This window comes from Mirounga angustirostris, unplaced genomic scaffold, assembly GCF_029215605.1.
Source record: "Mirounga angustirostris isolate CCGP_5_RB_7025 unplaced genomic scaffold, mMirAng1.0.hap1 SCAF_10, whole genome shotgun sequence".
Lineage (NCBI taxonomy): Eukaryota > Metazoa > Chordata > Mammalia > Carnivora > Phocidae > Mirounga > Mirounga angustirostris.
The window spans coordinates 115440466-115465495 of NW_026991718.1; the positions used below are offsets into that span (position 1 = coordinate 115440466).

The 25030-nt window shown below is 41.4% G+C and overlaps 1 protein-coding gene across 5 annotated transcripts in view; it reads left to right on the plus strand.

The window, feature by feature from the left end:
• Positions 1-25030, plus strand: part of PHF20 (PHD finger protein 20) — a 144328-nt gene that overhangs the window by 2798 nt on the left and 116500 nt on the right. For 4 of the 5 annotated variants that reach the window (XM_045885700.3, XM_064573101.1, XM_045885702.3 and 1 more), the window contains one exon: positions 18939-19053. In XM_045885700.3, coding sequence (XP_045741656.1) covers positions 18971-19053 — 83 coding nt within the window. In that variant the 5' untranslated portion in view covers positions 18939-18970. Of the gene's footprint in view, positions 1-8431; positions 8461-18938; positions 19054-25030 lie in introns of those variants that run through there. The other variant, XM_064573100.1, reaches the window with a different exon arrangement.

Sequence of the window (25030 nt, forward strand, 5' to 3'; positions counted from 1 at the left end):
CGTTAGTAAATACCAAATTGATTAAAAACACTGAAGGTCTGTCTGATCAGTACTTAATAAAATATGATATACAGAAAGTGAGCAGATATTTTGTCTCTTTATATGCCTGTTTGGTACTTTATCTTTTTGGTATTGCTATATACAGTGCACCCTTAAAGTATTTTGTGTCGTGCTTCTCAAACTTGAATGTGCATATAAATCTCCTCTGGGGGAAGGGTCTTGCTAACATGCAAATTCTGATCTAGTAGTTTTAGGCTGCTGCCTCAGTATCTGCATTTCTAATTCCCAGGTGATACCAATATTACTGAACTATACTTTGAGTAGCAAAGTTCTATACACAAAGCCAAGGATATCTCTGTGGAAATAGGAAGGTGGTGGTTAGCCTTACGCTGAGGTATTATTTTCCATTTTCTCTTTATCTAGACATATCCCCTAAAGTTTGTACAAGGCCATAGTCCCCTGCTGAGGACTATTAGTTATACATAATTACAGTTAGTCTAGCATTTAGCTTTTAAAACCATGGCTAAAATTTCTTTTTTTTTAAGATTTTATTTATTTATTTGACAGAGGGAGAAAGAGCACAAGTAGGGGGAGCAGCAGAGGGAGAGGGAGAAGCAGACTTTCCGCTGAGCAGGGAGCCCAATACGGGGCTTGATCCCAGGACCCCGAGATCATGACCTGAGCCAAAGGCAGACACTTAATGGCTGAGCCACTCAGGTGTCCCTGAACATAATTCTTGACATAGAGTCTTTTTCTTCTTCTTTTTTAATTTTTAAATTTTTTTAAAATTTAAAATTAAAAAGTTTTAGGATTATTTATTTTTTTGAGAGGGAGATAGAAAGAGAGTGTGTGTATGCACAAGAGCAGGGGGAGAGAGAAGCAGACTCCCAGCTGAGCAGGGAGCCCGACCCAGGACCCAGGGCTTGATCCCAGGACGCTGGGATCATGACCTGAGCCTAAGGCAGATGCTTAACTGACTGAGCCATCCAGAAGCTCCTCTTCTTTTTTTTTTTTTTTTTATTGATTGATTTATTTTAGGGGGGGACACGGGAATGAGGGCACACAGGTGGTGGGACGGAGAGGGAGACAAGGAGACTCCCCACTGAGTGGGGAGTCAGAAGTGAGGCTCCATCCCAGGACCCCAACATCATGACCTGATGGACACTCAACCGACTGAACTACTCAGGTGCCCCTTGATGTAGAGTCTTCTAGTGAATACTGCAGGGCTGATATAGTAGTTAGCCATCTCGTCTCTCTAGGTCCTCACTTGTCATCCTACCATGGGTAGGTCATATGTGTTGGAATTGACAAGGAGTCCTTGGTTTTCTAGGTTCTGGAAATGGGCCTGGGAAAGGCAGGTGCCTGGACCTTGAATAGAAGCTGCTGGCTTATCTCTGTACCAGAGCTTCACAAAGGTGAATGCTGGTGGGAAGATGATATTCTTTGATAGCAATCAGTGCTTATAATGCTCTCTCTCTTTTTGTACCAAATAAGTCTTAGTGGGTTTTTCTTTCCTAAATGTCTTAAGTCATCTGCACCTATTTCCCTGGCTGTCACCTGTCGTGGCCTTTTTTCCAGCATAATCCTGTTCTGGGCTCTAATCAGGACAAACCTGAATGACTAGACTGTTTTGTGTCCCGTGCCTCCCCCTCCCCCCTCATCCCTCACATGAATATCAGATCCTCTTCAGTAACGGATTTGATCTGCATTTGGCCCTAGTCCCAGCTCTTCCACTCACTGTGAGACCTCAGGCAAGTCACTGAATGCTACTGGGCCTCATTCTCCCCAGTTGTAAAATGAGGGGCTGATTATCTCCAAGGTCTACCCTGCTCTGAGTCTTTGTCAGTACCTTGCTTAGAAACCCAGTGTGTGGGGAGCTTGTTGTTAGCAGATCTGATTTCCTTCACGTGCTCTGTTGGGCAGGCTGCCAATCGATCAAGTCACTCCTGTCACTGCCTCTTTTCTAGCCTAGTCAGGCAGCTTGTCCTCACACCCAACTTCAACATACTTCTGCCTCCATGTCCTCTGCCAGTTCCATGCTTAATTTCATTCAAAATTGCCTGAACTTCTCACTGTTACTCAGTGTTCCTTCAGTGTTAGGTACTTTCTGAATCACTAACAGGGAGTCTTGTAGTTTATATACAACTATGTTGGTAAGTTTTCTCATCTTACAATACATTTAAAAAGTGTTTTCTCCTCCCCACCCCAGCTTGCTTGCTTGCTTGCTTTCTTACGTATTTTATTTATGAGAGAGAGAGAACTCTAGAGAGAGCACAAGCAGGCGGAGGTACAGAGGGAGAGGGAGAAGCAGGCTCCCTGCTGAGCAGGGAGCCCATCCCAGGACCCCGGGATCATGACCTGAGCCAAAGGCAGATGCTTAACTGACTGAGCCACCGAGGCACCCTCCCACTCCAGTTTTCTTTTTGGCTTTGAATTAGCAGGGTAGGCAGAATGAAATTTAAAAGTGAAGCAGACAGTTTCCTTTTGGCTGGAGTTTGGGGAAAGTGAGATGTAATGCTTTTAGTCCTCTTCTCCCAAAGGTCTTCCGTATCTGTGGGGGTTCAGCCACCTGGTACTTCTCCCAGGATTTTAAAGGTGCTCAAACTCCCTATCTGAAATTTGAAAGTGTATCCTGAGTGCAAGCACTATTTATTTATTTATTTATTTAAAGATTTTATTTATTTATTTGAGAGAGAGAGAATGAGAGACAGAGAGCATGAGAGGGAGGAGGGTCAGAGGGAGAAGTAGACTCCCCGCCGAGCAGGGAGCCCGATGCGGGACTCGATCCCGGAACTCCAGGATCACGACCCGAACCGAAGGCAGTCGCTTAACCAACTGAGCCACCCAGGCGCCCTGCAAGCACTATTTAAAAATGACTTCCAAGTGCTTTTTCCCTAACAATATACTCATAAAGCCCAGACAAGAAATTGCTAAGGACAATGATAAGAAATCTAGATTTCAAATAACTTCATCAGTGAGTGAAACAGTTCTTTGAGAACACCTGACACTGCCTGGAAATCAGGGCTCAAGGTTGTATATAACTCCCTAACCTTCCTTTCTCATCTCTCTAGGAGCTACTGGGGGGAAGTTTACATTTTTCATGATAAACATTCTTTAAGCCAAAATCTGTTCTTACTTAGAGCCTCTTTGGTTAGATTGTAAGCTCAGAGAAAGGGAGGATGTTCCTGTCTTCTCTCTCTCAGCAATTGCGCCTTATAGCTTGTTGACTGGCTAACCTTAACTTAGGGTAACCTGTTGAAAATTGAAACCCTGATTTGTGATGCTGTGACAACTTTGCTAGATCTTGGACTGGGTGGATATCCAGCTGTTCTTTGCTTTCTTTGACCAAATAATGGAAGTAATGAGCTTGCAGAAATCCCATAAAATTTTAGGAGCCTGGTGTGAGTCACCAGGCATAAGTAGGGCAGTTTGTATGAAAGGCAGGTGGTGTCTGGATCCATGGTCTTCGTTGAAGGAGGGAGAGGAGGAGTCTGGGGAAGGATTTAAAATGATGGTTTGGGTGCGCCTGGCTGGTTCAGTCTGTAGAACAAGGGACTCTTGATCTCAGGGTTGTGAGTTCAATCCCCACATTGGGCATAGAGCTTACATATATTTTATTTATTTATTTTTAAAGGTTCTATTTATTTATTTGACAGAACAAGCAGGGGGAGCAGTAGGCAGAAGCAGAGGGAGAAGCAGGCTCCCGCTGAGCAAGGAGCCTGATGTAGGGCTCGATCCCAGGACCCTGGGGTCATGACCTGGGCCAAAGGCAGACACCTAACCGACTGAGCCACCCAGGCGCCCCTAGAGCTTACATTTATTTATTTATTTATTTATTTATTTATTTATTTATTTATTTATTTATTTAAGATTTATTTATTTATTTGAGAGAGAGGGAAAGAGACAAAGAGAGCCCAAGCAGGGGGAGAGGCTGAGGGAGAGGGAGAAGCAGACTCTCCACTGAGCTGGGAGCCGGACATGGGGCTCAATCCCAGGACCTGGAGATCATGACCTGAACCAAAGGCAGATGCTTCACCATCTGAGCCACCCAGGCGCCCCTAGAGCTTACGTTAAAAAAAAAAAAAAAAGATGGTTTGATCTAATGAGAGCTTATCCCATGTCAGGAACATAATCCTAGGATTTTATTTTTTTATTATTTATTTATTTTAATTTTATTTTTTTATTAGAGAGAAACAGCATGACAGGGGAGAGGGTCAGAGGGAGAAGCAGGCTCCCCGATGAGCTGGGAGCCCGATGTGGGACTTGATCCCAGGACTCTGGGATCATGGCCTGAGCCGAAGGCTTAACCAACTGAGCCACCCAGGTGCCGCAATTTATTTTAATTTTTTTTTAAAGATTTTATTTATTTATTTGACAGAGAGACAGCGAGAGAGGGAACACAAGTAGGGGGAGTGGGAGAGGGAGAAGCAGACTTCCCGCGGAGCAGGGAGCCCCATGTGGGACTCGATCCCAGGACTCTGGAATCATGACCAGAGCCGAAGGCAGACGCTTAACGACTGAGCCACCCAGGCGCCCTAAATAAAATATTTTTTAAAAATTAAAATAGGGGCACCTGGGTGACTCAGTTGTTAGCGTCTGCCTTCGGCTCAGGTCATGATCCCAGGGTCCTGGGATCGAGTCCCACATGGGGCTCCTTACTCGGTAGGGAGCCTGCTTCTCTTTCTCCCTCTGCCTGCTCCCTCTGCTTGTGCTCTCTCTCTCTCTGTCAAATAAATAAATAAAATATTAAAAAAAGAGATTTTATTTATTTGAGAGAGAGAGTGAGTGCACAAGTTGGGGTCATGGGCAGAGGGAAAGAGAGAGAGAGGCAGACTAGACTCCTCACTGAGCAGGGAGCCTAACATGGGGCTCTATCACAGGACTACAGGATCATGACCTGAGCTGAAGGCAGACACTTAACTGACTGAGCCACCCAGGTGCCCCATTTCTTTTTTTTCCCTTGTATTTTTTTATTATGTTATGTTAATCACCATACATTACATCATTAGTTTTTGATATAGTGATCCATGATTCATTGTTTGCGTATAGCACCCAGTGCTCCATTCAGTACATGCCCTCTTTAATACCCATCACCAGGCTAACCCATCCCCCTTCCTCCTCCCCTCTACAACCCTCAGTTTGTTTCTCAGAGTCCATAGTTTCTCATGGTTTGTCTCCCCCCAGGTGCCCCATTTCTTAATCTTTATTTTTTATTTTATTTTTTTTGAGATTTTATTTATTCATTTGACAGAGAGAAAGAGAGCAGAAGTAGGGGGAGCGGCAGGCAGAGGCAGATGGAAAAGCAGCCTCCTCGCTGAGCAGGGAGCCTGATGCGGGGCTTGCAGACACTTAACCGACTGAGTGACCCAGGCGCCCCATTTCTTAATCTTTAAAATGGGAGTGAGAAAACCTAATGTACAAGTTTATCAAAACTTGGTAAACTGTGAAGAGTTGAGTGTATGTTATTATTCCTCACAAATTGTTTTTAAAATCCTTTCATGTTGTTTGTTAGTTTGTATTTTATCCGTAACTCTATCAGTGGAGAAGGAAAAGACACTTAAATTTTTTTTCATTTTTACACAGAACAACTGAAACAGTAATCCCTTAATATCATTAGTGTACAGATATCCCAAAGGCCTCATTTATTTATTTATATTTCTAAAGGTCCTATTTTTAAAAGTAGTATTAAGTATAGTGGGTCTTAGAGGAGGTCCTGCTTCTCAAATCCCAGCTCTTCCACCTAGTCAGGTGACCATGGGCAAATTATTTGCACTAAGCCTCCTTTTCCTCAGTAAAATGGGATAATACTGCCAGCTTCTCTGCGTTGTTGGAAATAAGGTATTTGTCAAGGATTTAGGTGAAGTAAATGTAAGCCATTTCCTGGTATTAATAATAAAGGCCAGGAATAAAAGTTAATATTTAAAGAATAAGGTAATGAATTAGTTAACTATTAAATACTTTGTCTTTAAAACACCATAAGCATGAAACCGTTGTAATTCAGGAAAGTGTCTTTGGAGGCCCCGTCGAGTAATGACTCCATATTCAAATTGTTTTCTTTTGTAATATAGTGATACCTCAATTAAGGAGTCCTGTAAAAACAGCTTAGGTATGTTTAAGAAAAGGCTCCCTTGGGGCGCCTGGGTGGCTCAGTCCGTTAAGCATCGGACTCTGCTCAGGTCGTGATCTCTGGTTCGTGAGACGGAGACCCGAGTGGTGCTCCATACTCTTTGGGGAGTCTGCTTGAGATTCGTCTGCCTCTGTCCCTCCCCCTACTTGGGAGTGCCTGCATGCACACACTCTCTTCTCTCTCTCTAATAAATCTTTAAAAAACAAAAAAAAACTCCCTCCTAAAAGTTAGTCATACAAACCCACTCCACAGATACTAACATTTACGGACTGGAGCCTCCCCCTGACTGAAAAACGAATACAGCTTTTCTTAGGCCCCAGGAGCGAAGTTGTGGTCTGTCTTCAGGTGCCTCATTCCCTATGCCTTGCCTTCCTCCCCTGCCCCTAAGGAGTAATAAGGGTTCCTTCATTTACCCGTGGGTAGCACTTTCAAAGAGCCTCCACGTGATGTCTTGAATCTCTACTTCCTTCTAGGGGTATGATACTTGTCTTTTTTCCTGTTTTCATTCTGCCAGTGAGGAAGTTGACATTTAACAATTACCTGACCACCCCGTAAGGGCACTGCTTGTTAAATGCTGGGGCTGCCTATGAGGGAGTTCAGGGCCTTGTGAGAGAGCGCTCAGAGACAGGCAGTTTCAGTGTCGAGTGCTGTGTGCTGGGGCCCAGAGAACAGGCCAGACTGCCTTGGGAGAATATAGTAGTGGGCTGCTGGCCCCGCAAGCCCTTTGGGTAGTGTGGAAGGACTGGGCAGAGAAAGCAGCTTGTTCGAGCAGAGGTCCTGGAGGTTGGAACTATAAGGGGTCTGGCTGTGTGTGTGGCTGCGAGATCAGTAATACTCCGAGAGCCCAAGTAATTTCTCTCTTCACAACACCTGTATGAAGGTATGAAGTTGGTACTGGTACTATTCCTATTTTACAGGTGAGGAGTTTGAGGTTCACAGAGAAAATGACTTGCACAGGGTTATCTGGAAAATATTGGAGCTGGGATCCAAACCCAGCCTGTCTCACTCCAGAGTTCTGGCACCTAACCACTGTGTGCCACTGCCCCTCTGCTAAGCTTGCCTACTGTCCTATTTTTAAGCGCCCACCCTTAGAGACTCCGAGGTTGGTTTGGTCACAATGGCCAACTCACTCAGCCTTAATGCCACACTGAGTAGCTTGACCTTGGTTTCATAGGGGAACTACTGAGCTGTGTTTTTTTTTTATTGAGATACAATTGACATATAACCTGAACTGATTGATTAATTTTTTTTTAAAGATTTTATTTATTTAACAGAGAGAGAGAGCACAAGCAGGGGAAATAGTAGGCAAAGGGAGAGGGAGAAGCAGGCCCCCCGCTGAGCAGGGAGCCCGACGCGGGGCTCCATCCTAGGACCCTGCGATCGTGACCTGAGCTGAAGGCAGACGCTTTACAACTGAGCCACTCAGGCGCCCCCAGAAATTTATTTTAGAGTGGGGAGCGTACTTCTCCTTCTGCCTGCCCCTACTCCTGCTTGTGTGCTCTCTCTCTGACAAATAAATAAAATCTTAAAAAAAAAAAATGAGGGCGCCTGGGTGGCTCAGTTGGTTAAGCGACTGCCTTCGGCTCAGGTTATGATCCTGGAGTCCCGGGATCGAGTCCCACATCAGGCTCCCTGCTCAGCAGGGAGTCTGCTTCTCCCTCTGACCCTCCTCCCTCTCATGCTCTCTGTCTCTCATTCTCTCTCTCGCAAATAAATAAAAAATAATAAAAAAAAAAGAATTATCATCATCATCACTACAGATCTATAAGGTAGACACTAAATGAGATGCTGGTTATATAAAGCACTTAGAATAGTATCTGTAGTAAAACAGGCAGTCAGAAGATGTCAGTTTATGAGACAGTATTGATTTGGATCTGGGAGGGTGTGGCTAGGGGCTTTGAGCTCCAGTGAAAGCTGTTGTAGTAATTGGATTAGATCTGATGGGGGCCTGAAGTGGCAGAGACCTAGAAGTAGGTGTTAAAAAGTGGTGAGTGTGAGTGGGAGGCAAGGGTGATATCCATGTTTCTAGCTTGGCACATTGGCCAGTCTTGGGCCTTAAACTCTGATGAGGAGAAAACGAACTTGTGAGGATAGGATGATTAGCTCAGTGAAGTTGAGTAAGGTGCCAAAGGTCATTGAGCAAATATATTCTGGAGCCCAGCCTGGACAATAGGCCCTTTCCACTGCTTCTGGGAAGATCACTGATTTGACCAACTCATTCTCAGTAATTTGGAATAAGTAAACTCAACCTGTGTTTGCTCTCTGTCTGAATTTTAATTGTAGAAGGAAAAGCTTGGCTCTTGGAGAAAGCATTTCAAGTATCCATAAAGAGGGTAAGGGAATTTTTGGCCTATTTCTTTCCTTTCTCCTTTCCTAATTTCTCACCCCCTTTCCTTTGCTTACTTCCTAACCCCCTCAAATAAAAGAGGTTAATTCAGCTCTTACAGTTTCACCTGGGGAAGGGCCTGAGGAATGGAACTGGTCTTTGCTTTAGATCCAATCTTTCTTCTGTGTCCTTGAGGAAATGAGGGTAGTGGTCAGGGGCCCTTGCCCCCCACTTGAACCAATTTTTCATCTCCCTAGGACTAAAGACATGCTTTTTATGTTCTTTACTATATTGGATACTATTTGTTAATATTTCATGATAATATTGACTAGACTGTAATCCTTTGTGTCTGATGTCCTTTTTGCTGCTACTATTACTGTTACACAACCATTTTATTTCAGTACTGAACATTTAGTGTTTATTGTGCTAAGTATTGGACACCCATTAGCTCACTTATTCCTCACAACAACCCCAAGAGGTAGGGGTTATTAATCCCATTTTATAGATGGGGTAAACAGAGAGAGGCTCAGTGATTTTTCTCATCTTAACTCTGCCAATTAGTGGAGCCAGGATTGGTAAGAATCTGAGTCTAAAACCTGTCTGCCTCCCCCATCCCTAAGCATTTCTGACCTTCCTCCAAGACAGAACTTCGGCAAAGAGTCCCCTTGGAAACTTCCTCCTGTGAGATCAAGGTGTCACTGGACCTGCTGATACTGTTTATGCTTTTATGGGACAACACTGTGGGCTGCTGGCTAGTCTACACCTCCTAGGCACAGGGCTGTGAGGGAGAGGAGACCTCATTCCCGCCTGAGGCACCTTGCCTGTAGGACTTTCCCTTTGCCTAGAATTTTCCCCCTAGATCTTCCATGGTTGTCTCCTCGTCATTTAGATCTCTGTCAGATCTCCACTCCTCAGAGTCCTTTGTAACAGCCTTATCTAAAGTGGTCCTCCCATGTCACTGGTTCACAATATTTTGTTGGGTTTTTCCCCAGGATGCTTATCCTGCCAGAGATTATCTTCTTTGTGTGTATCTTGTTTATTGCCTGCATTCCCTGCTAGAGAACAGGGTTGGGATAATCTTGTCCTCCCAGTATCTCTCTGCAGCACCTGGCACATAAGCATTCAATAAATACTTATTGAGGGGCACCTGGCTGGCTCAGTTGGTTGGCTCAGGTTGTGATCTCAGGGTGGTGGGATAGAGCCCTGTGTTGGGCTCTGCACTCAGCGTGGAGTCTGCTTGTCCCTTCTCCCTCTGCTCCTCCCCCCAGCCCTCCTCAAATAAACAAAATCTTTAAAAAAAATAAATATTTATTGAATGAAGGAGGCATAAAGATTTAAGCTGGTGTTTTGCTTGAAGTGTCCTTCCATTGAAAAGGGGATGTATTAAGTTTCAGAGGCACCATCACCATTAAATGGAGGTTGAATGCAAGCCTGGTGGTAAGCACTATTAGGTTATCACAAAGCTTATTCTGTAGTTTCTGGTGATTGACATTCTTCCCTTGAGTGTCCCTGGGTTTATTTTTCCCTGATTCTGTCTCAGCTGACTCGTTGAAAGGTCTTGTTCCATACCCATCTATCACTTTAATTCTTTATTACTTTGAGCCCTCAGTTCCTTCTCCTTGAGCACAATGGGGTTGCTGAGGGCAGGACCTCCAGTTACCATGGCTACAGTACTCTTTCACATCTTCCAAAATAAAACCCAGAGTCCTTGACAATACAACAGTAACTGTAAATGTATTATGAATTAGGAAAATTCTGCTGCCATTTTTTGAGTACCTAGTTTGTGTCCCTACAAATAGGGACTTTGTACATCTTTTCTCACCTAATTCTTATAGCATCCAACATAGGGACCATTATTTTATTTTTATTTATTTATTTTTAAAGATTTTATTTATTTATTTGACAGAGATACACAGGGAGGGAACACAAGCAGGGGGAGTGGGAGAGGGAGAAGCAGGCTCCCCGCTGAGCAGGGAGCCCAATGTGGGGCTTAATTTCAGAACACTGGGATCATGACCTGAGCCGAAGGCAGCCAGACGTTTAACCACTGAGCCACCCAGGTGCCCTTTGGGGCCATTATTAATACTCATTTAATGAATTAAGAAAGAGAACTCAAAGATGTAGCTCATAAATATGTGGTAGTGGTTGAGAATCTGGAGACATAGGGCCTATGGTTCAAATCTTGGCACAGCCTCTTACCATATGGGTGTCCTAGGATGTCCCTAACTTTCCTTTGTTCCTCTGTTTCTCATTTTTGCAGTGAGGATTAATAATGGTAGCTACTTCTGTAGTTGCTGTAAGGATTACATGACTTAATATGTGTAGAGTTAGCTATTGTTATTATCATTAAAAATGTTTTTTATGTAGGTCTTGTTAGTCTGCCTAAGGATATTTTCTGTCTGTTCTTTTGTAAAGTTAGTTCACATCCTTGTCATTTTATTTTTTAGTTCATTTATTTTGCATCTGTTGAACATCAGTCATTCCTTTCCCTAATGGAGCTTAGAGTATAATCCTACTACATTAGGTTTTATTTAAATATTCTCTTGGTTTTTTGTTTTTTTGTTTGAGAGAGAGCAGAAGTGGCAGGGGGAGAGGGGAGGAGGGGAGAGAGAGAGAGAGAGAGAGAGAGAGAGAGAATATCCCAAGCAGGCTTGATCTCACAACCCTGAGATCGAGAAAATCAAGAGTCAGATGCTTAACCAACTGAGCCACCCAGGTGCCCCAGTATTCTCTTGTTTTTAAACATGTGAACTATATCTAGTTTCCCCAGAGTTTTATCTAAAGAGCTATTGTTTTTCTTGTTTTTTTTTTTTTACATTTTCTTTATTTCTTATAAAAACATATTAAAATTTATATACTTTGAATGCAATCATATTTTTTAATCCTTTAAATCATTACTTTCAATGTTACCTATTCTATGAAAATCTTAACCCATAACAACATGAGAAATTTGCAAACATAAAGTTATAAAAATAATCTTATGGAATAAATATGTAATAATTGATGAATCATGCATTCCTTGTATGACTTATGCAAACATGGCCAGTCCATCAACAAGACACCCAGATATGTACCATAATAATTAAATTTAATCATCTTTGATATTTTGTCAGTTTTAAGTCCTATAAAAATATTAGTTTTCTACTTTTTTATTTTGTCCTCATAAAGGTAAACTTCTCAGTTGGAGGATAGAATGTGGCCTCCATTTATCTTCTTTTTTTTTTTTTTTTTAAGATTTTATTTATTTATTCATGAGAGACAGAGAGAAACAGAGGGAGAAGCAGGCTCCCAAGGAGCAGGAAGCCCGATGCGGGACTCGATTCCAGGACCCTGGGATCATGACCTGAGCTGAGGGCAGACGCTTAACCGACTGAGCCACCCAGGCGTCCCAAAATTGCACATTCTTATATCATTATGTTGAGGTATTTTTTCTCGTTTTTACAAATGATTTATTTTTATCCTGGGCTGTATTCTTCACATTGAAGTTACTGAGTCCAAGTGTCTAAGCAGTTTTATAGCTTGTTCCTTGCTTGCAGATTGAGATAATAAAAAGATGGCATGGTCAGGGCCCTAGGCAGTGGTTCAGATGTTCAGTTTCCCCACAGCTGGGCCAGTCTTAGGTTTTGTCCTTTCTGAAAAATTAAGTATTTTTGCTTGTTATATAATGGTGTGATAATTCTGACACAATATTAAAGCATCCAATTACTTAATCTTCCTGCCTGTATTCAAATTATGTTTATATCTAAAGGCATGAATATAATAAGCACAGTAAGAACTTTGGTAGGGGAGAGAAGAAGGGCCTTTAAGAAGTAATTTGTGTATTTTTGGGAAAATCCTGTTACATGTTATAAGAGGGATGTCTCCTGCTTTTTGTTTTTTTTTTTAAGGTTTTTAAATTTATGTATTTGTCAGAGAGAGAGAGCCCAAGCAGGGGGAGCGGCAGGCAGAGGGAAAAGTGGGCTCCCTGCTGAGCAAGGAGCCCAATTTGGGACTCTGTCCCAGGACCCTGGGATCATGACCTGATGATTAACCGACTGAGCCACCCAGCATCCCAGGATGTCTCCTGCTTCGGAGGACCTCTGAAGCGGCTAGCTCCTCTGCACCTCAGTTTTCTTTGTGTGCCATGGGAACATCACATATAGTTCTAACTAGATCACTTGGCAGTTATGAAGGTCTGGTAAGACAGTGTAAGAATGAAAGGACTTTTGTATATTTAAGTAATATTTAAAAAAAAAAAAGTAATAAAGAAGTAACCCCAAATTAAAATCTTACCAACTAGATAATCCCTGCCGACAAAAAAAGTACATTCTTAAGGTTAGAAAATTCGAACAATATAGTAAGATAAAAAATGAAAAGTTACATTTCCATGCTCCATTCCTCTCATTAAGGGAACTACTTAAACAGTTTCTTAGTTCTCGGGCGCCAGGGTGGCTCAGTCAGTTAATTGTCCGCCTTTGGCTCAGGTAATGATCCTGGAGTTCCAGGATCTAACCCCTGCATTGGGCTCCCTGCTCAGCCAGGGGTCTGCTTCTTCCTCTGCCCCTCACCCCTCTCTCACTCTCTCTCTAATAAATAAATAAAATCTTTTTTAAAAAACAACAGTTTCGTAGTTCCTTTTAAGAAATAATTTTATGCATATGCTATAATAGATGTGTCTGTCTGTTTACATTGAAATGATAATACCATACATATGCCTCTATACCGTGCCCTTTTTACTTGACAATATGTCTTACAGATGGCTCCATATCAGCATCTACTGACTGCCATTATTCCTTTTAATGGCTGTACATTCTGTTGTGATGAACCATAATTCATTTAACGAGGTCTCTTTTGTTGGACATATTAGCTGCAGAAATTACAGGGCTATATTGATCATGTTACAGGTAATTTGGCAGACTTTGGGGTATGTATCTGTAGGGTAAGTTACTGGCAGTGGGGCTGCTGGGTTGCAGATATGTGTATTTTTTATTTAAGTAATCTCTACTCCCAACATGGGGATTGAATTTATGACCCCGAGATCAAGAGTCGCTCTTCCGACTTAGCCAGCTAGGCGCCCCATGTGTGTATATATATATATATATATATATATATTTAAAGATTTTATTTATTTATTCATGAGAGACAGAGAGAGAGAGGCAGAGGGAGAAGCAGGCTCCCAAGGAGCAGAGAGCCCGATGCGGGACTCGATCCCAGGACCCTGGGATCCTGACCTGAGCCGAAGGCAGACGCTTAACCATCTGAGCCACCCAGGCGCCCCCCATGTATATTTTTGTAGATAGTGCCAAGTTGCCTCTAGAAAAGCTTTTCCAATTTATGCTTCTACCAATAGTGCATTTGGATGCTTTTTTCTCCTCATCCCTGCAAACACTGGTTATGTGTTTAAAACCTTTAAATTTTTTTGCCTTAGAACTGAAAATTTTTTACTTTGATTTGTATTTCCTTTAATTTAGGGTGAGGTTATATAGATAGAGTATAATATGCTATTAGACCTTTGTATTATCTCCCCCTCCCCAATAATCTGCCAGTTCTTATACTTTGCCCACTTTTAAGTAAGTTGACTTTGTTCTTGGTTTGTGTGCACTCTTTGTTAATACAGGAAGTTAGTTCCTTGTCATATGCGTTGTAGCTCTTTTCCCCCAGTTTCGGAAAGTGCCTTTTAAACAGTATTACACAGCATACACTTAAAGCTTTCATTATTACTAATAACAGGAGCGTTGACCATGAATACTGTACTTAAGGAAATAAGGCTTTATGTCTCCTTTGTGGCAGTGGGTTCCCATTGTAGGAAAATTTAATTGTAAAGGAATAACTTAAAGTCCTGTCAAGGTCTTTAAAATGGGATCCTCTATAAATAGAGATTGCATAAGATTTTTTTCTCTTAGTTTTCCTCCATGTCCTTATTGAATGTATTCCCTTTAACTGTTAATTCTGGAAGCTGGAGATATTTGGAAGAATAAGCTAAGGACCTGAAGAATGGATAAGTTGAAAGCTACCGAATCTTGGCCCTTTGGCATCTTGAGAACAATCTGTGTTTAAAACTAAGTGTGAGAAGTTAAAAAAAAAAAAAGGTACTTCTTAGGTAACTCTTTTTTTTTTTAATTCCTGCTTCTGTCTTGAACTCTTTTTGTTAATGTTGTTGTCAAATTAAATTGAGACTTTGTGGTGCCTGGCTGCCTAAATCCGTAGAGCATGCAACTTACGATGTCAGATTTGTGAGTTCAAGCCCCATGTGTGGCGTAGAGCTGACTTAAAAACAACAACACAGTTAAATTGAGACTTTTAGATGATTTCTCGGGTGTCATTCCCCTTGCTAGAGTTTGTTCATCTCTTTCCAGTGTTTGTGTTGTGGGTGGACTGAAGCAGGGAGTATAAATTGGATTTCTTATTCCTAATTTCCGGCACAATGCCTTACCGATAGTACTCACTAATGAATTGTTGAATGATTTAATGTGATAACAAACGCTGCCACCCCAGAGGAGTGAGGGAAGATTGGGGATGGGACACAAAAGTCAGATTAATCCTTCATCTTATTCTTTGTTGTACTGATGTAGTTTAGGAAGGTAGGTGAGGTTTGGTGGGGTGAGGTCTGGAGCCAACGCCAAGAAAGATTCTTGAGACGTCCTTGGTGCAAAATGGTGGTTTTATTAAAGCACGGGGACAGGGCCCTTGGACAGGAAGAGCTGGGGTTGTGAGGGGTGGCTGATTATATACTTGGGAGTTGAGGGAGGCGAGGAAAAAGGAAGGTGGCCAAAATGACTTTCATATGTTAAAGAAGACTCTCAGGATCCTGGAGGCCTTGCTATTTTCAAGCTATGGATGTTTTTCCTTCTAGTAAAGCATTAACATTAAGATAGTTAGGAGCTTCCTGGAAGAATGTCACATAACCCCACCCAGGAGTGGAGGCGAGGGGAGAGGTTGCAGGGTGTCAGTTTATGCTTTGTCTTCAGCTAGCCTTCTGCTCCCTCATCAGTACCAGAGAGTGAAACTTCAAACAAGTGGGTCAGAGTTAGAATGAAACAGGTTTTAGTTCATGGTAAGGAAGACCTGACAATTCAGCCTCAAGAGGAATTGTTTCTTTCTTTTCCTTTTTTTTTTTCCTTCTTTGAGGCACTGGGAATAATTTGCTCATCTTCATTCATTTACTGCCTTCCTTCCACACTCCTGTATTTTAATGGAAGGCCTCCTAGGGTACGTGGGGAGAATTTGTGTGGTGAAAGAATTAATTCAGAAATCAAGCAGACCTGAGCTTTTGTTCTGGGGCTTGTCACTTAGCACCTGAACCTTAGCCAAATTACTTTAAGCATAATTTCCTCATTTGTAATAATAGAATTATTAACAGCTAATAATTCCTTTATAGTCCTTACTTTGTACCAGTCCTGTGCCCCTTAAATGGATTATCTCATTTAATCCTCACACCCACTGCCTGGAGATAGGTACCGTTATCATCGCTAACCCCTTTTAAGGAGAGGAAACAAATTCAGAGGGGTTAAGTAATTTACCCAAATTCATTCAGCTAGTATGGGGTGGATCTGGGGATTCAAGGCCAAGCATTTAATCCCATTACATTATATACATAGCCTATATAAAAGGGAGCTGTCCCCGGGCATAAGGTCTGAAAATAGTAGTAGCTCAGTGAGTGTTCAGTGCCACTCTGCCTTTCTTCTTGTTTGGCATCACTTCTTATTTTTCTTTTTTTTAAATTTTTAAATTTTTAAGTAATCTATATCCAACGTGGGGCTCAAATTTACAATCCTGAGATCAAGGGCGGCATGCTCTACCTACTGCGCCAGCCAGGCAGCCCTGGCATTACTTTTTCATATAATCTGGGAGGCCAAACGATTAATCTGTGTATTACTTATGCATGAAATCAGGGATAAAAAGATAAGTAATTTGAGGTGGTATTTGTCAAGCCAAAATGAAAACTTTTTTTTAAAAGATTATTTATTTATTTATTTGACAGCAAGAGAGGAACACAAGCAGGGGAAGCTAGAGGGGAGAAGCAGGCTCTCTGCTGAGCAGGGAACCTGATATGGGGCTCCATCCCATGACACTGGGATCATGACCTGAGCCGAAGACAGAGACGTTTAACGACTGAGCCACCCAAGTGCCCCCAAAATGAAAACTTAGACTGATTGGATTTACTCAGCAGATTTGATATCTCATTTTCCTGGAGAGTGTTAGGTAAAGCCAGTCAGACCTCTGACTCTCCCTTTCCTAGGGTCCTTATACTGGAGACACTCCTTCTTAACATAATAACTTTTCAGTTTATTAGAATGTTAATACAACTGTCAACCATTCCTGCCTTCATTTGACTTGCTTTGTGTGTTCCCCGGTATCAGCCCTTCTGAATTGGTTGTTTAGTGGATAGTTCATCCTTCAAATTGCATGTTTTTTTTTTTCTTTATGGAAAATTTCTATTGTGAAAATCTTTAAGTTTATGAAACTTTTTTTAAAAAAGATTTTATTTATTTGAGAGAGAGAGCACAAGCAGGGGGAGTGGCAGGCAGAGGGAGAAGCAGGCTTCCCGCTGAGCAAGGAGCCCAACATGGGACTTGATTCCAGGAACCCAGGATCATGACGTGAGCCGAGAGCGGACGCTTAACCAACGGAACCACCCAGGTGTCCCTATGAAACTGTTTGTTTGTTTATTTATTTATTTATTAAGATTTTATTTATTTATTTGACAGAGAGAGAGACAGCACGAGAGGGAACACAAGCAGAGGGAGCAGCAGAGGCAGAGGGAGAAGCAGGCTTCCTGCCGAGCAGGGAGCCCGATGCAGGGCTTGATCCCAGGACCCTGGGATCATGACCTGAGCCCAAGGCAGACAATTAATGACTGACCCACCCAGGCGCCCCGCTATGAAACTGTTTAAAAGGAAAAGAACAGGGGCACCTGGCTGGCTCAGTTGGTAGAGCATGTGACTCTTGATCTCAGGGTTGTGAGTTCAAGTCCCATGTTGGATGTAGAGATTACTTAAAAAAAATTAATAAATAAAAGGAAAAGAACAGTCACCTACAACCTGTTTTTTCTACCAGCCTCCTTTTTTTTTTTTTTAAAGAATTTATTATTTGAGAGAGAGAAAGAATGCACGAGCAGGGGGAGGGGCAGAGGGCGAGGGGGAGAGAGAATCTTAAGCAGGCTCCACACCCAGTGCAGAGTCTGATGTGGGGCTCGATCTCATGACCCTGAGATCATGACCTCAGCTGAAATCAAGTATGATGCTTAACCGACTGAGCCACCCAAGTGCCCCTAAACACACATGGGTTTTAAAGATTAATTTATTTTATAAAGAGAAAGAGTGTGCACAGGTGGGGGGAGGGGTAGGGTGAGGGGGAGCCCAACATGGGGCTTGATCCCAGGCCCCTGTGATCATGACCTGAGCTGAAACCAAGAGTTGGATGCTTAATTGACTGAGCCACTCTGTCCCAAACATACATAAGTTTTAATGTGAGCTCAAAGTGGTGTAATTTGGGATCCTGCCTTTTCATGTAATGTACTGCAAACAAATTTTTTCTAAGATGTGATGGCATTACACATCAGATATGAGGATCCACTTGTGTGATTTTTCCACATTCAGTCAGTCCATTGCAAAGATACGTTTCTGGTATGAGGCAGATGGTGCCTTGGCAGTGCTCTGGTGTTACTTGGGCAGTATAAGCTTTTGGGACCCAAAGTTTAGTGGGGGAAAATGCTGTTTGAGGTAGCTTGCTGTGTGAATGTGGCCTGCTTAAGTGCCCCAAGAGCTCAGAGTGGCTACATTTTCCATCAGAACCACCTCTGATCCCTAAAGATAAATTTTATTCGTATAGAAAATGACCACCAATCCAGTATCCAAAGATTTGATAAAGAATTACTTAGGAAAATATAAATTGTCAGAATGAAGACAAGAGGCAGAAAATATAAATAGAACAAAGAACGTATAGTTCTTCCTTGTCCAGCCTCCCAAATAGGGCCAGAAATCAGTGTCTCAGCTTTTGTTTATTTCTTTTGTATTACTTAAAATTCATAAGAGTTGCAGCTTGTAGTTATTCATCTGTTTATTGGCTACTTTTTTGTCTTCCCCCGTGGACTAGAGGCTTCATGAGGACAGGAACTCTGTCTCTTTTGGTCTTGACTGTTTTTCTAGTCTTTAAGCAGATACTTGTTGAATGCATTAGCAAATGATTGTATTTAACCTGGAGATCAATTATTTTTTTTTGGAGTTCTGAGGGGTGCCCCTTTAAGTGAGCCCTTGGTCAGCATTGTTAAGTGGGGGGTCTCCTCAAGGGTCCTGGAACTACAGGATACTGCATAATAGAGAAGGAGGAGCCAGTGGAGGGCACACCTGTGTTAGGATGAGAGCAGGCTTGAAAGAAGCCACTGGCAGGGTTTCCTGGAGCTTTTTGTTTTGAATAATGCCTGTTTGTCTTTTATGTGTAGTGAGTGATGCTACACTCTGGGCAGACTTTGCCCAAGTTTCATAAATATTTAATTGGCTTTTTCAGGAGAATAAAGGCAGCCCCGCTGATGACTGAAAATGACAAAGCATCCACCTAACAGACGAGGAATCAGCTTTGAAGTGGGAGCCCAGTTGGAAGCCCGGGACCGATTAAAAAACTGGTACTTTTACATTTTTCTGTTAATTAAAATCCTTCTGCTAGCACTGATAAAGAGGGGTAGCCTGGGCTTTGCTGTAATGTTTTCTTGCTCCCTGACTCTTGGAAGATAGAAGGAGACTTAAGCCTAGAGCTGTGGAAACGTCCTTTCTTTTTGGTGCTGGGATCCTTCTGTCATGGAGACCATCCAGTGACTACTTGTTAATACTTGTTTCCCCTTTCTGCCTGTTTTGGGGGGTGGAGTGATGGGAAAAAGAAGCATGGATGGCTACAGGGCAGGGAAGAGTTAAAAGTGCCAGCTCTCTTGCTCTTGGCTGCCTGTCTGGAAGAAGAGCGGAAAGATCAGGGATGGAAGAATGAAGGAAAGGTATTAGATTGGAATAGTTTGTGTGTTGTGAACAACCCCTCCTGTTTTCTGGGTGTGTGTTATGGTTGAAATGTAGTCATCATTCTGTAGGGGTGATTAAATTTAGTACTGAGGGGTTGTAGTCCTTACTTGTCATTGACTTGTGAACTCTGGGTGGTAATTACTACTTTGAGCATCAACTTCATCTATAAATGTGTGGGTAGTAGTAATATCAACCTGAGAGTTTTTCTGAGAATCAAATAATAGAATATGTGGAGAAAGGCCTTCCTTACCAACTGTAAAATGATGGTTGTTGTTAAGAACGGCCTAGAATTTGGTCATTTGTTAATGCTTAAGGTAAAGGTGGGGGTTTCAGAACTCAAGCCTTTCTGAGTTTTCCTAAGGAAGAGTGTAGTCCTTTTGGGGAGTTTTCTCAAAATAAGCTCACCAATCCTGGGGTGTAGGAAGAGAAGAGAGGGGAAAAGAGAAGCAGGGAAATGTTGGCTGGGGCAGGAAATGTCTCTGCTGCCTTTTGGGGCTAGAAGATTTGATATATGAATTATGGACATTTTGAACACCTAGTTGTTTTAGGCTGTTTGTATTATCTATAATTATTTCCCTTTTTTGTTTTCCCTCAGCTCTTTTTAAGGCAGCTTAATCAAGGGAAGAATTCTTTTTAAAAATGTGGAAAAAAATTAAAATATAGAAAAAGTAAAGTACAGCTAGCCATAAAATAATCTGTATGCTTATCACTCAGAATAAATAAATATTAATAAATGTTAATAAAATGAATTAGTATGTAAAAATTTAATATTAAGATTTATTAATAAATTAATATCACTCAGAATAAATAAAACATTTTTGTTTTATTATATTTATGTTTAAAAAATTAAGGACATAAAACATTTCTGATTTAATGCAAGTATCTTTTATACCTTACCGATTCAATTCCCCTTCTGTGTTCCATAGAGGCAACCAGCATCCCGAAGTTGGTTGTATCCTTTCTGTCCATGTTTTTACATTTTTACTATATATATGTATTCATAAATAATAGTTAGAATCACTTTAGGTATTTTAAAAATGAATATAAGTTTTATTATATTGTTTCTTTTCTTTAGCTTAATGTTTGTGTGATTTACCCATACTGATATGTAAGATACTCATCCTAACTTCTGTATAGAGATCCGTTGTATGAATATACCATATTAAAAAATATATATATTTTCTTTATCCAGTCTCCTACTGATAGACATTTATATTCCAGTTTTTCACTTTATTTATTTTTAAAGTAAGCTCTAGGCCCAATGTGGGGCTTGAACTAATAACCAGGAGGTCAAGAGTCACATGCTGTACCTACTTAGGGAGCCAGGCGCCCCTCCAGTTTTTCCACTTCAAACATAGTGTTGCTGGGGTGCCTGGTTAGCTCAGTCAGAAGAGTGTGCCACTCTTGATCTTACGGTCATGAATTCGAGCCCCACGTTAGTGTAAAGATTACTAAAAAGAATAAATAAATTAAAAAAAACTAACACAGTGCTATTGTGAACATCTCTGTAAATGACTTTTTTGTGTGTCCGTTTGCAAGAATACTTCTTGGGCAGTAGCTTTCAAACCTTTTTTTATGGCAACTTATAGTAAGAAATATTTTTAAATCCAGTGTAGTACCCATCCATATACACATATAAATTTAACTGAAGCAAAAATTTTTAGAAACAGTCCTTAACCTTAGGACATGCATTGTATTCTGATGTTTTCTCTCTATGTTGTATGTATGTTTCCTGAACATATGCAGTATTGCTGGTCTAGAATCATTAATTTATTAATGATTATTAATAAAATCATTATTTTATTAATTATAGAAAATTAATTATAATTTTTTATAATCTAATGGGTCATGAACTGCTGTTTGATAAGCCCTATTCCAGTGAATTTGTTGAGTAATATGTTATACACATTTTCAGTTTTACTGGAAATTGCCAAGTTTGTCTCCAAAATGCTTCTACTAAATTACACCCCCACAATAGTGCATAAAACTTCCTGTTTTTCCATGTCCTTATCAATCCTTGCTTTTTACAGACTTTCTGGTTTTGCCAATCTGTCGGTTATGAAACATTGTTTTATTCTATGTTGCCCATACTTCTAATGAGGTTGAGCATTTTCTAATATGTATGTTCTCTGACTTGCTCTTTCCTATTTGTCTTTTCTGAGTGATTTATTCGGGTTTTACTAATATGTTATGGATTCTAATTATTTGTTGGTTTGTGTTGCACAAATCTTCCTCCAGTCTGTAGCTTGTCTTTTCAGTTTGTTTCTGGTATCTTTCATGGCACACAATACTCTCCTGAATTCTTCTAAAAGTTTTAAAGTTTTGCTTTTCACATTTTGATCTTTATTTACCTAGAACTGATCTCATGTATGGGATGAACTTGGTCTAATTTTTTTTTTTTTTTTTAAAGATTTTATTTATTTATTTGAGACAGAGAGAATGAGAGACAGAGAGCATGAGAGGGAGGAGGGGCAGAGGGAGAAGCAGACTCCCTGCTGAGCAGGGAGCCCGATGCGGGACTCGATCCCGGGACTCCAGGATCATGACCTGAGCCGAAGGCAGTCGCTTAACCGACTGAGCCACCCAGGCGCCCCAAACTTGGTCTAATTTTTTTATTCACGATTTAAATAATCAGTTGCCCCAACATCGTTTATAGGACAGTCTTTCCCCACTGATCTGTAATACCACTTCTTTTTTTTTTTTTTTTTTTTTTATTTGAGAGAGAGAGAATGAGAGAGAGCATGAGAGGGAGGAGGGTCAGAGGGAGAAGCAGACTCCCTGCCGAGCAGGGAGCCCGATGCGGGACTCGATCCAGGGACTCCAGGATCATGACCTGAGCTGAAGGCAGTTGCTTAACCAACTGAGCCACCCAGGCGCCCTGTAATACCACTTCTATATACCAAGTCCCATACATAACATGGGTCTCTTCTTAGCTCTTCATTCTATTCTATTAATTTATATTTACTCTGGTGCTAATAGCAACCCATTATCTAATTCACATTGCTTTAAAGTAAGTCTTGATAGCTGTTAAGTCAGATTTTGCCCCTCTGTGCTTTATTTGTTGTATTCTTAGACCTTTACTCTTATTTTTTAAAAAATTGAAGTATAATTGACATTCAGTGTTACATTAGTTTCAGGTGTAGACCTCTACTTTTAATGTGAATTTTTATTTTATTTTATTTTAAAAATTATTTTAGAGAGAAAGAGAGAACGTGCGTGTGTGAGAGGGTGTGAACAGGGGGAGGGGCAGAGGGATAGGGAGAGAGAACCCTTAAGCAGATTCCCCGCTGAGTAAGGAGCCTGACACAGGGCTGGATCCCAGGAACCTGAAATCATGGCCTGAGCAGAGATCAAGAGTCGGATGCTTAACCGACTGAGCCACGCAGGTGCCCTAAAATATTATGTTTTGTACTTATTCACATTTTCCTTCATAAACTTAAGTAATGTTTTATAACCTCCATAAAGCTTTTGCATGTTATCTATTAGACTTACTCCCAAGTACCTTCTAGTGTTTGTTGCTTCTGTGCATGGATCTCTTTTCTTTTATTGGAGAGCACACACTTCCATGCGTGAGTAGGGGGAGAAGGGCAGAGGGAGAGGAAAAGAGAGAATCTTAAGCAGGCTGCATGCCCAGTGCAGAGCCCCATCCTGAACTTAGTCTCACGACCCTGAGATCACAACTCCGAGATCATGACCTGAGCTGAAATTAAGAGTCCCACGCTTAACTGATTAAGCTACCCAGGTACCCCTTGTGAATGGATCTTTTTTTAAGATTGTATTTATTTGAGAGAGAGAGAGGGAGGAGAGAGTGCGTGTGTGAGTCGGGGGAGGACAGAGACAGAGAATCTCAAGCAGCCTCTGTGCTGAGCATGGGGCCCATGTGGGGCTTGATCCCACGACCCTGAGATCATGACCTGAGCTGAAACCAAGAGTCGATGCCCAACCTACTGAGCCACCCAGGCATCCCTGGATCTTTTTATATTACATTTTCTCTTTGGTTATTGGTGGTGTTTAGTAATGCTGTTGAGTTTTGTTGTTGTTGACCAAATTCAATGTGTGAACTTTACTGAGCTCATAGTTTAACTGACTGAGCCACCCAGGCATCCTACTGAGATCATAGTTTAAAAGCAACTGCTAAAAAAAGATTTATGACATTTATGAGATTGTTGGAAATTTGAACATTGATTAATGATATTAAAGCATCATTGTTAACTCTTAGGTATAGAAATGATATAGCTATGTTTTTTTTTTTTTTAAAGATTTATTTATTTATTTATTTGACAGAGAGAGACACAGTGAGAGAGGGAACGCAAGCAGAGGGGGTGGAAGAGGGAGAAGCAGGCCTCCTGCAGAGCAGGGAGCCCAATGTGGGGCTCGATCCCAGGACCCTGGGATCATGACCTGAGCCGAAGCCAGACACTTAACGACTGAGCCACCCAGGCGCCCCTATAGCTATGTTTTTTAAAAAGTCCTCATTTTTTAGGGGTGCCTGGGTGGCTGAGTTGTTAAGCGTCTGCCTTCGGCTCAGGTCATGATCCCAGGGTCCTGGGATCGAGCCCCGCATCGGAGTCCCTGCTCCTCGGGAAGCCTGCTTCTCCCGCTCCCACTCCCCCTGCTTGTGTTCCCTCTCTCGCTGTGTCTCTCTCTATGTCAAGTAAATAAATGAAATCTTAAAAAAAAAGTCCTCGTTTTTTAGAGATTACATACTGATATTTATGAATAAAATGATTTGTTATCTGAGACTTCAAAGATAATATGAAGGGACGAAAGGGTGGGAGGTAGAGAAAGCAAAAGTGGTGGTAAGTGGTGGATATGTGAGGGTTTACTGCTGTTAAATTTTGTATGCTAAACTTGTATCCAGAAACCTTGCTGCATTTTCATACTTGTCCTATTAGTTCTTCTGGATTTTCTATGTAGACTGTCATATATATACAAACAGGTATATTGCCTCTTACTTTCCAATCCTTATGCTTATTTCTTTTTCTTCCTTCCATCTTTGCTGCGTTTTCTTTCCTTCTCTCTCTCTCTCCAGTTTTCATTGACCAGGACCACACCGGCATGGTGTTAAATGGTGGTGCTGATAGTGGCCTTCTGTGTCTTATTGTTTGATTAACAGGAGCACATGTGACGGTTCATCATAAAGTATGATGTTTAATGTTAAGATCATGGTAGATTGTTTAATCAGATTAAAGTAGATTCTTCTTTGTCTGCTAGAAGTTGTTTTTGTTTTTTTTTGTTTTTTTCCCCCTAGCCTGAGTGACTGTTGAGTTTTATCTAATGTTTTCTGGACATCTAATTAATTCACTGTATACATTTTTGTCTCTTCAGTGTATTAGTATAGTATATGACATTAATAGATTTTCTAATGTTGAACAGTTCTTGCCTGCATGCCTGGATAGACCCTACTAGGTCATTTATATAATAAATTATGGGATTAAGTTTGCTAATATTTTATTTGGGATTTTGATATCCATGTTCACTAGTACTTTTGGTTTTGATCTTTTCTTGCACCATCCTTTGTGGTTTCAGTCTGTTGTTATAGGAGTCTTAGGAAATGAGGTAGTTTATTCTCTCTCCCCACCCCCCCTCACC